General features: G+C 39.4%; 1 protein-coding gene across 1 annotated transcript; it reads left to right on the plus strand.

The window, feature by feature from the left end:
• Window positions 1-1,084: 1,084 nt before the first annotated feature.
• Window positions 1,085-3,630, plus strand: LOC307181697 (ornithine decarboxylase-like; the record flags this gene model as incomplete). Its single annotated transcript, XM_079912417.1, is given in 3 exon segments — window positions 1,085-1,151; window positions 1,154-1,461; window positions 1,785-3,630. Coding segments are annotated over 3 exon segments (1,380 nt in total). The 3' UTR covers window positions 2,790-3,630.
• Between the last annotated feature and the right edge of the window lie 9,195 nt (window positions 3,631-12,825).

The raw sequence follows: 12,825 nt of genomic DNA on the forward strand, positions 1-12,825 counted from the left end.
CTATTACAAATCTATGGTCATAAAAACAGATGGCATTGGCATAAAAGAACCCCACATAGATCAATGGAAACAATAGCACAGAAACAAATCTAAGCATATATGGTAATTAATTTATGACACTGAAGCCAAGAATATACAATTGAGAATTATGATAATTCTTTTATTAAATGTTGTTGGGAAAACTGGGAAACCACATGCAAAAGAATGAAACTGGACCACTATCTTACACCATACAGAAAAAATAACTTTAAAAGGGTTAAAGACTTGAATGGAAGATGGAAAACCATAAAACTCATAGAAGAACACATAAAGGCAGTAAGTTCCTTGACCTAGGTCTTGGATATGATATTTTGAAATGGACAAAAAAAATCAAAACCAACAAAAGCAAAATAACAAAATGGAGGACATCAAACTCAAAAGCTTATATACATCAAAGGAAACATCAACAAAATAAAAAGGCAACCTACTAAAAAATATAAATAATACCTTAATAAACCTAACTTCAGAAAAAAAATTATAGCAAGATAAAGTGAATTCTACACCAAAACTCCAATGTTTTGGTTGTTAGGAAATACATTAATATAATCAGCTTATAAATTTAGGAAAGGCATGTAATCAAAGTGACAGATACAGACAAAGGAGCATGGTAGAATTCTACAGGTAATAATTATAAAATTAAAGAAGAGGTCAGTCCCCTCAGCCTCCGCTGCCACCGCCCCTTTGCCAGCGCTCCGGCACCACCTCGGGACGGTGGTTCTCCATGGGAGGGAGCGAGGTGGCGGGTGGCTGGGAGGGCGGCTAACGGGCAGCGGGGACAGCGGCAGGGCGGCCGGCAGTCCTGCACGCTCGGCAGCAACGGCGTCTAATCTCCATGGGGTCTGCCCTTGGTGCCCGACACTTTAAGGTGTACAGCAGATTGTGCATTTGTTAGAACATTTTCACTGCTGCACCGAGGGCACACGTATCTTCAGCGGGACTTGGAATTCCTGGAGAATTCAATTGCCTTTGTGAAAGCTGGCATAATTTCTTTAAATTTCATCTCTTAGTTTCCCATTTTGTTGTTTCAGAAAGATATCAAGAAACCATGAACAACTTTAGTAATGAAGAGTTTGACTGCCATTTCTTGGATGAAGGCGTTACTGCCAAGGACATCCGGAACCAAAAAATGAAGTTTCTTCTTTTGACGGTAAGGATACGTTCTATGTTGCAGACCTGGGAGACATTCTAAAGAAACATCTGAGACGGTTTAAAGCTCTTCCTCGGGTCACCCCCTTTTATGTAGTCAAATGCAGTGATAGCAGAACCATAGTGAAGACCCTAGCTGCCACAGGGACAGGATTTGACTATGCCAGCAAGACTGAAATCCAGTTGGTGCAGAGTCTCGGGGTGCCTCCAAAGAGGATTATCTATGCAAATCCTTGTGAACAAGTGTCTCAGATTAAATACGCTGGCAATAATGGAGTCCAGATGATGACATTTTTGTTGTTTGTTTGGGTTTTTTAAATTAATTAATTTATTTATGTATGTATGTGTATATGTATTTATTTATTTTTTGCTGCATTGGGTCTTCGTTGCTGCATGCGGGCTTCTCATTGCAGTGACTTCTGTTGTTGTGGAGCACGGGCTCTAGGCACCCGGGCTTCAGTAGTGTGGCACGCAGGTTCAGTAGTTGTGGCTCACAGGCTTAGTTACTCTGCAGCACGTGGGATCTTCCCGGACCAGGGCTCAAACCCATGTCCCCTGCATTGGCAGGTGGGTTCTTAACCACTGTGCCACCAGGGGAGCCCAAGATGATGACTTTTGATAGTGAAGTTGAGTTGATGAAAGTTGCCAGGGCACATCCAAAGGCCAAGTTGGTTTTGCGGATTGCCACTGATGATTCCAAAGCAGTCTGTCGCCTCAGTGTCAAATTTGATGCCACACTCAAAACCAGCAGGCTTCTTTTGGAATGGGCGAAAGAGCTAGATATTGATGTCATTGGTGTCAGCTTCCACGTGGGAGGTGGTTGTACTGATCTGGAGATCTTTGTGAAGGCCATCTCTGATGCCCACTGTGTCTTTGACATGGGAGCTGAGGTTGGTTTCAACATGTATCTGCTTGATATTGGTGGTGGCTTTCCTGAATCTGAGGATGTAAAGCTTAAATTTGAAGAGATCACCAGTGTAATCAACCCAGCGTTGGACAAGTATTTTCCATCAGACTCTGGAGTGAGAATCATAGCTGAGCCAGGCAAATACTATGTTGAATCAGCTTTCATGCTAGCGGTTAATATCATTGCCAAAAAACTCGTATTAAAGGAACAGACAGGCTCTGATGATGAAGATGAGTCAAGTGAACAGACATTTATGTATTATGTGAATGATGGAGTATATGGATCATCCAACTGCATCCTCTACGAAAATGCACATGTGAAGCCTCTTCTGCAGAAGAGACCCAAACCAGATGAGAAGTATTATTCATCCAGCATCTCGGGACAGACCTGTGATGGCCTGGATTGCCTGGTTGAGCACTGTAACTTGCCTGAGATGCATGTGGGCAATTGGATGCTCTTTGAGAACATGGGTGCTTACACTGTCGCTGCTGCTTCCACTTTCAGTGGATTCCAGAGACCGACCATCTCCTATGTGATGTCAGGGCCAACATGGCATCTGATGCAGCAAATCCAGAACCACGATTTCCCACCCAGCATAGAGGAGCAAGATGTTGGCACTGTGCCTGTGTCATGTGCTTGGGAGAGTGGGATGAAATGGCACCCAGCAGCCTGTGCTTCAGCTCCTATTAATGTGTAGATACCATTCCTGTAGCTGTTAACTGCAAGTTTAGCTTGATTTAAGGGTTTGGGGGGGACCATTTAACTTAATTACTGTGAGTTTTGAGATGTCTATGTGAATAGGGTTAGCACAGATGCAACAGTGTGGAAGACTAGGCGATGGGGTCACACTTATCTGTGTTCCTATGGAAACTATTTGAATATTTGTTTTATATGGATTTTTATTCACTTTTCAAACATGCTACTAAAGCATGCCCCTCAACTGCTGAGCAAGCATTTGTAGCTTGTGCATTGGCAGAGTGGGCCAGAAGCTTAGTGTTGTGACCTGTTTAAAATAAAGTATCTTGAAATAAAATAAAAAAGATATTCATGCATATGTACTCAAAGAATTATTACAGACCCTCAACACTAGTTCACCTACAGAGAAATAATAAATAATTTCCTCTCATTGTCAGAGAGATCACTAGGAGAGATGAACCCCCAACTTACTTAACACTTTGAGGTATCAGTAAAAAAAATACCATTGGAAAAGGATTAAAATCATCTCCAACTGCAGAGCATATGGATGTATATTTAGTAAGCCCAAGGAATCAATGGAAATTTGTTACAGAAAATAAGATGACAAAATATTGTAAAGAGTATAACATAAGCATATAGTACACAATTCATACAGACACATTCCAAGCAGTTAAAAAGTACATAAAAAGGAAGCCTCTAATTTTACAAGTATAAAATAAAATAAATAAAAATAAATCTAACAACACATGAGAAAAGCCTATATAAAAAAATTACCATGAGCTCCTTATATAGATAATACAGATTTGAAGAAGAAAATCAAGCTATTTCCTTAAATATAATAGCGAATGTTTTATATCAAAAAATTCCAGTACACGTGTGTATATGTATACATATGTATATTTGTGTGTAGAGATATATATAGAGAGATAGATATAGATATGTGTATATTTGTATATATTTGTATGTGTATACACAAATATTTTTCTGGAGATTGATAATATATTGTTTACATAAAATAATGAGGAAATACATATAAAATGTACCTAAAATTGTTATTTTATAAAATTAAAGATTAGTTATTATTAACTTAAGTATACTTTATGTACATTTCATGGAAACTACTAAGAAAAACTCTACTGTAGTTACACAAAAGATACAGAAAAAGAGTGAATTCAGGGCTTCCCTGGTGGCGCAGTGGTTGAGAGTCCGCCTGCTGATGCAGGGGACATGGATTTGTGCCCCGGTCTGGGAGGATCCCACGTGCCGCGAAGCGGCTGGGCCCATGAGCCATGGCCACTGGGCCTGCGCATCCGGAGCCTGTGCTCCGCAACGCCAGAGGCCGCAGCGGTGAGAGGCCCACGTACCGCAAAAAAAAAAAAAAAAAAGAGTGAATTCATACCACATCAAAAAAACCCAAAAAAACAAAAACAAAGGAACTACAACAACAACAACCAACAGAAAATAATGAAAGAGTAATTGTAAGTCCTTGTCAACAATTAACATAAACTTCTTCTTAAGTTTTATTTTATATTGGAGTATAGTTGATTAACAATATTGTGTTAGTTTCAGGTGTACAGACAAGTGATTCAGTTATATATATACATGTATTTATTCTTTTTCAAATTCTTTTTCATTTAGGTTGTTACATAATATTGAGCAGAGTTCCCTGTGCTATACAGTACGTCCTTGTTTGTTATTCATTTTAAATATAGCAGTGGGGGGGCTTCCCTGGTGGCACAGTGGTTGAGAATCTGCCTGCCAATGCAGGGGACACGGGTTCAAGCCCTGGTCTGGGACGATCCCATGTGCCACAGAGCAACTAGGCCCGTGAGCCACAACTACTGAGCCTGCGCGTCTGGAGCCTGTGCTCCGTAACGAGAGGCTGCAATAGTGAGAGGCCCGCGCACCCCGATGAAGAGCAGCCCCCGCTTGCTGCAACTAGAGAAAGCCCTCGCACAGAAACGAAGACCCAACATAGCCAAAAATAAATAAATAAATAAAATAAACCATGTTCTCATGTGAAAAATTTAAAAAAAAAATTTTTTTTAATATAAATAAATAAATAGAGCAGTGGGTACATGTCAATCCCAAGCTCCCTAACTAACCCTCCCACTCACCCATCCCTCGCAGAACCCTAAATTTGTTCTCTAAGTCTGTGAGTTTTTCTGTTTTGTAAATAAGTTCATTTCTATTATTATTTTAAGATTGAGCATATAAGCGATACCATACAATATTTCTCTTTCCCTGTCTGACTTACTTCACTCAGTATGACAAAACCACTTTTCTGACAGTCCAGTGGTTAAGACTCTAAAGGAGTGTGGATTCGGTTCCTGGTTGGGGAACTAAGATCTCTCATGCTGAGGACCCAGCAAAAAAACAGAAAAACTCAGACTTAGAAAACAAATGTAGGTTACTAGAGAGTGGTGATAGAACTCCCTGGTATACATAGGTCCTTTTTGATTATCTCTTTTATTGGAATACAGTGTATTTGTTAATTCTATCCTCCTAATCTATCACTTGACCCCTTCTGTCCTTTTTGGCAACCATATGTTTGTTTTCCAATTCAATGAGCCTGTTTCAGTGTTCTCTAATTAGTTCAATGTTGTGTATTTTTTTATTCCACCTATAAGCAATATGATATTAGATTTTAAAAATCTGATTTAATTTCTTTAGTATGATTATCTCTAGGTTTTCAATGTGCCTGCAAATGGCATAATATCATTTATTTAAATGTCTGAGTGTTATTGCATTGCTTACATGTGTCAGTTCTTTATCTGTTCATCCAGCCTAGACATTTGTGTGCCTACATGTTTTGGCTCGTGTAAATGGTGCTACGGTGCACACTTCAGTGCATATGTCTTTTCAAATTCTGGTTTTCTGCACATATACTCTTAGGGGTGGCAATGGCGGATCATATGGTAGCTCAGATTTTAAGTTTGAAAGCACTTCCATGTTCTCTAAATTGGCTGTTAAAATTTGCAACCCACCAGCACAGTAAAAGGGTTTGCATTTCTCCGTGCCCTCTACATCATTTATTCATTGTACATTTTCAATGATCGCCTTTCCAACTGGTGCAAGGATATCCCTCATTGTGATTATGATTTGAATGTCTCTGCTAACTGCTATGTTGAGCATGTGCTTATGGGCTGTTTTTACTCATAATTAGTGTGAGTAGAATTTACCTGTTGAAAATGTCTCCTTTGAAAGTTGGCCCTGTTTTCAATGATTTTGGAACACTAAAGCCTGGACATTTTGTGATGTCAGGTATCATTTAGAGCCCAGGAGTCCTTGGGAATATTAAGTGCTCATAAGAAATCTTTTTGAGGTTCCTTTGCGAGAAACATTCATGAGGCGCAGGATTTCCTCAGACTGAACTCTGCTTAGGCCAGCAGCCAGAGCCTTACGGGAAATCCTCTTTGGGGTTTATAAATTAGAAAGGAATGTGCAGAACAAACACTCAAATCTTCTGCCTCATTATGACAGTTTAATTAATTAGAATAATTTCTTTTTTTTTTTTGGAATAACATTGATATACAGTATTATGTGTATTGTAGGGATACAGAACCATTTTCAGTTATACATATACACATATGTATACATGTTTGGCTTCTTTGCCCATTTAGGTTATTAGAGAGTGTTGATAGTCATTCCTAGGTATACATAGATTCTTGTTCATATTTAGTTGTACGAAATATTTTGTGTTTTTAATCCCATCGTCGTAATGTATCCCTTAACCCCTTCTGTCCCATTAGGTAACCATAAGTTTGGGGTTTTTTTAACTCTCTGAGACTGTTTATGTTTTTCAATTATTTCAATGCTGTGTCTTTATAGATTCCAACTATAAGTGAGTTCATATAATATTTGTCTTACTGATTCTCACTTCACTTCGTATGATTATCTGTAAGTTTATCTATGTTCCTGCAATTGGCATTATTTCATTCTTTTGCATGGAGGAATTGTATACCACTGTGTACATGGATCATTTCTTTTTTATCTGTTCATCTGTCCATGGACATTTTATATGTCTCCACATCTTGGTTATTGTAAATGATGCTGCTGTGCCCGCTTGGGTGCATGTGTTTTTTCAACTTCTGGACTTGTCAGCCTATAATTTTAGGGGAAACTCTTCAGGATCATAGGGTAGCATTCTTTTTAGCTTTTAAAGGCACATCTTTAAATGTTCTCTCTAGTGGCTGTTACAATTTATTTCCCACCAGCTCCATAAAAGGATTTCCTTTTCTCCATGCCCTTTCCACCATTCATTCATTTTTAATTTTGGTGATGGCCTTTTACTCCGGTGCAAGGTGATCTGTAGTTTTGATTTGCATGTCTATGCTAATTGCTGTGTTGAGTATGTTTTATATGCTGTTTTTCTTCATATACCCATGCGAGTAGAATTTACCTCATTCAATTGCTTTCTTGAACATCTTAACCTTTTCAGTGACATTCGAACACTTTCGCATGGACATTTTTTGATGTCAGGTATCATTTAGGGCCCTGCAGTCCTCGTCAATACAAAGTGCTCCTAAGCAAGCGTTTTGAGGTTGCTTTTGCGGGAAATGGCCACTAGGCTGCAGTATGTCCTCGGACCCAACTCTGGTTACCCCGGCAACCAGACACTAAGGGGAAATTCTGTTTCGGGCTTCTCACATAGAGTGGAATGTGACAGTACAAACACCCAAATCTTGTGTGTCATTACCACATTTTTAATTAGATTAATTTTTATTTTTTCTTGAAGGAACATTGATGGACAATGTTGTGTATGTTGTAGGTATAGAAAATATTTTTCCCTTATACATAGACATATATGTATGCATCTTCGGCTTCTTTTCCCTTATAGATTACTAGAGAGTGTTGACAGAACTGCCTGGTATACATAGGTCCTTGCTGATTACCTCTTTTATTGGAAATACTGCGTATTTGATATTTCCATTGTCCTAATTAATCCCGTCACCCTTCCTGTCCTTTGTAGTAACCACTTGTTTGATTTCCAAGTCCCTTAGTCTGTTTCAGTGTTCTCTAATTGGTTCAATGGTGTGTGGTATCACAATCCAGCTAGAAGTGATATCATACGATATTAGATTTTAAGATTCTGATTTACCTTATTTAGTATGATTATCTCTAGGTTTTCCGTGTTCCTGCAAATCGCAAAATTTCACTTATTTAAATGTCTGAGTCATATTGCATTGCAAACATGTGTCACTTCTTCTTTAGCTGTCCATCTGGCCATAGACATTTTGTGCACCTCCATGTTTTGGCTCGTGTAAATGGTGCTGCAGTGCCCACTTGGGTGCATATATCTTTTCGAATTCTGGTTATCTCCGCATATACACTTAGGTTACCAATGGCGAGTCTTATGGTAGCTCTAATTTTAAGTTTGAAGGCACTTCCATAATGTTCTCTAAATTGGCTGTTAGAATTTGCAACCCAACAGCACAATAAAAGGGTTTGCACTTCTCTATGCCCTCTACATCATTTATTCATTGTCGATTTTTGATGATGGCCTTCTGACAGGTGCAAGGTGACGTCTGGTGGTGAGCTTGATTTGCATGTGTCTGCAAATTACTATGTTGAGCACGTGCTTATGGGCTGTTTTTATTCATATTCTGCGTGAGCAGAATTTACCTGTTGAAAATGCTTTCACTGAAAGTCGGCCCTGTTTTTTTTGTTTTTTTTTTTTTGCGGTACGTGGGCCTCTCACTGTTGTGGCCTCTCCCATTGCGGAGCACAGGCTCCGGACGCGCAGGCTCAGCGGCCATGGCTCACGGGCCCAGCCACTACGCGGCATGTGGGGTCTTCCCGGACCGGGGCACGAACCCATGTCCCCTGCATCAGCAGGCAGACTCTCAACCACTGCGCCACCAACAGCCGGTGCTCAACAGCCGGCGCTGTTTTCATTGATTATGAAACACTTAAGTCTGGATATTTTGTGATCTCAGATACCATTTAGAGCCCAGCAGTCCTTGGGAATATTAAGTGCCCAGAAGCATCTTTTTGAGGTTGCTTTTGCAGGAAACGTACTTAAGGCACAAGATTTCTTCCGACCCAATTCTCCCTAAGCCAGCAACCTGAGCCTTAGGGGACATCTTGTTTGGAGCTTGTAAGTTAGAGACGAACGTACAGAACCAGAATTCAAATCTTATGTCTCATTATAACAGTTTAATTAATTAGATTAATTTCTCTTTTTTGTAGTAACATTCATATACAGTATTATTTATGTCAGGAATACAGAGCCATTTTCAGTTATACATATACATATATCCATACATGTTCGGTTTCTTTTCCCATTTAGGTTATTAGAGAGTGTTGATAGCCATTCCTAGGTATACAAAGATTCTTATGGAAAATCCAGTTTATACAAAATATTTTGTATTTTGAATCTCATCGTCCTAATGTATCCCTTGACCCCATCTGTCGCATTAGGTAACCATAAGTTTGGATTTTTCTTAAGTCCCTGAGACTGTTTATGTTTTTCAATTATTTCAATGATGTATATGTATAGATTCCAGGTATAAGTGAGATCATATAATATTTGTCTTTCTGAATCTCACTTAGTATGATTATCTTTAGGTTTATCTATGATCCTGCAATTGGCATTATTTCATGCTTTTGCATGGAGGAATTGTATACCATTGTGTACGCTTCTATTTTATCTGTTCTTCTGTCCGTGGACATTTTGTATGTCTCCTCATCTTGGGTATTGTAAATGGTGGTGCCGTGCACACTTGGGTGCATGTGTTTTTTCGAATTCTGGACTTGTTGGCCTATAATCTTAGGGGAAACTCTGCAGAATCATAGGGTAGCACTCTTTTTAGCTTTTAAAGGCTCATCTTTAATGTTCTCTCTAGTGGCTGTTACCATTTATTTACCACCAGGTCCATAAAAGAATTTCCTTTGCTCCATGCCCTCTCCACCATTTATTCACTGTAAAGTTTGGTGATGGCATTTTAGTGCGGTGCAAGGTGATCTCTAATTGTAGTTTTGATTTGCATGTCTCTGCTAACTGCTACGCTGAATGTGCTTTTACAGGCTTTTTTTCTTCATATACCCGTGTGAGTAGAATTTACCTGATTCAGTTGCCTTCTTGAATGTCTGCCCCCTTTTCAATGATTTTCAAACACTTTCGCCCGGACATTTGTTGATGTCAGGTATCATGTTGGGCCCTGAAGTCGTTATGAATACAAAGTGCCCCTAAGCAAGCGTTTTGAGGTTGCTTTTGCGGGAAATGGCCACCAGGCATCAGTATTTCCTCGGGACCTACTCTGGTTACGCCGGCAACCAGACATTAAGGGGAAATTCCGCTTGGTGCTTCTAACTTAGAGTGGAATGTGACAGTACAAACACCCAAATCTTGTCTCATTGCCACATTTTTAATTAGAATAATTTTTACTTTTTCTTGGTGGAACTTTGATGTACAGTGTGGAGTATGTTGTAGCTATAGTGAATCGTTTTCCCTTATACATATCCATATATTCTATGCATCTTTGGCTTCTTTTCCCATATAGGTTACTAGAGACTGTTGATAGAACTCCCTGGTATACATAGGTCCTTGTTGATTATCTCTTTTATTGGAAAATTGCATATTTATTATTTCCATTGTCCTAATTTATCCTTTGACCCCCTTTTGTCCTTTTTTTAACCATATGTGTGATTTCTAAGTCCATGAGTCCCTGAGTTTATGTGTTCTCTTATTTGTTCAGTGGTGTGTATTTTTAGATTCCACCTATAAGTGATATCATATGGTATTAGTCTTTCTGATTCTGACTTACTTTATTTAGTATGATTATCTCTAGGTTTTCTATGTTCCTGCAAATGGCATAATTTCATTTATTTAAATGTCTGAGGGACTTCCCTGGTGGTGCAGTTGTTAAGAATCCGCCTGCCAATGCAGGGGACATGGGTTCGAGCCCTGGTCCGGGAAGATCCCACATGCTGAAGAGCAATTAAGCCCATGTGCTACAACTATTGAGCCTGTGCTCTGGAGCCCACGAGCCACAACTACCGAACCCAGGTGCCACAAGTATTGAAGCTTGCACACCTAGAGCCCGTGCTCTGCGACAAGAGAAGCCACTGCAATGAGAAGCCTGCGCTCCACAACAAAGAATAGCCCCAGCTCATCGCAACTAGAGAGAGCTTGTGCATAGCAACGAAGACCCAATGCAGCCAAAAATAAATAAGTAAATGTATTTTTTAAATGTCTGGGGCTTCCCTGGTGGCGCAGTGGTTAAGATTGGCAGGCGGACACGGGTTTGAGCCCTGGTCCAGGAAGATCCCACATGCCGTGGAGCAACTAAGCCCATGCTCCACAACTACTGAGCCTGTGCTCTAGAGCCCACAAGCCTAGAGCCCGTGCTCCACAGCAAAGAGAAGCCACCGCAATGAGAAGCCCATGCACCACAACAAAGAGTAGCCCCTGCTCGTCATAACTAGAGAAAGCCCGCGCACAGCAATGAAGACCCAATGCAGCCAAAAATAATTAATTAATTAATTTAAAAAATGTCTGAGTCATATTTTGTTGCGTACATATATTAGTTCTTCTTTTTCTGTTCACCTGGCCATGGACATTTTTTATGCCTCCATGTTTTGGCTCGTGTAAATGGTGCTGCAGTGCACTCTGAGTGCATGTGTCTTTTTGAATTCTGGTTTTCTCTGCATATACTCCTAAGGGTAGCAATGGTGGATCATATGGAACTCTCCTTTTAGGTTTGAAGGCACTTCCATAATGTTGTCTACAGTGGCTGTTACAATTTGTGTCTCACCAGTACAATAAATGGGTTTGCATTTCTCCATGCCCTCTACGTCATTTATTCATTTTCAATTTTTGATGATCGCCTTACCAACTGGTGAAGGTGAATCCTCATTTTGATTTAGATTTGCATGTCTCTGCTAATTGCTGTGTTGAACATGTTCTCATGGGCTATTTTAATTCATAAACAGTGTGAGTAGAATTTACCTGTTGAAATTGCCTTCTTGAAAGTCTGCCCTCTTTTCAATGGTTTTTGAACACTTAGCCCTGGACATTTTGTGATGTCAGGCATCATTTAGAGTCCAGAAGTCCTTGTGAATATTAAGTGCCCATAAGCAGTCTTTTTGAGGTTGCTTTTGTGGCAAATGGTCATAAGGCCAGCATTTCTTTAGGCCCAATTCTGCTTATGCCAGCAACCAGAGCCTTAGGGGAAATCCTGTTTGGGGCTTGTAAAAAAAGAGGAATGTGCCAGGAAAAACACTCGAATCTTGTGTCTCATTACCACTTTTTAATAAATTAATTTCTTTTTATTGGAGTGACATTGATATACAGTGTTGTGTATGTGATAGGGATACAGAACCATTTTCAGTTATACATATATACATATCTCTGCATGTTTGGCTTCTTTTCCCATTTAGTTTATTAGAGAGTGTTGATAGCCCTTCCTTGGTATACGTAGATCCCTGTTGAATATCTATTTTATATGAAATAGTATGTATTTGTTAATTCTCCTAATTTATCCCTTGACCCCTTCTGTCCAGTTGGTAACCATATTTTCTTTTCTAGGTTCCTGTGTCTGCTCGTTTCCTCAATTATTTCAATCATGTGCATTTTTCGATTCCAGCTATACGTTATATCATATTATATTTGTCTTTCTGATACTTACTTTACTTAGTATGATTATCTCTAGGTTTATCTACGTTCCTGCAAATGGCATTATTTCATTCTTTTACATAGCGGAGTCATAATACCACTGTGTACATGTATCACTTTTTTTTTTAATCTCTTCGTCTGTCCATGGACATTTTTTATGTTTCCACATCTTGAGTATTGTAAACGGTGCTGCAGTGCAAGCTTGGGTTCATGTGTCTTTCGAATTCTGGTTTTCTCTGCATATACTCTTTGTGGTAGCACTGCTGGATCATACGTTAGGTGTCTTTTTACCTTTTAAAGGCACTTCCATAATGTTCTCTATAGTGGCTGTTCCACATTTACATCTTACCATCACCGTAAAAGGGTTTCCTTTTCTCAAAGCCCTCTCAACCATTTATTCATTGTGATTTTTATGATG

This window comes from Stenella coeruleoalba, assembly GCF_951394435.1.
Source record: "Stenella coeruleoalba genome assembly, chromosome: 2".
Classification (NCBI taxonomy): Eukaryota; Metazoa; Chordata; class Mammalia; order Artiodactyla; family Delphinidae; genus Stenella; species Stenella coeruleoalba.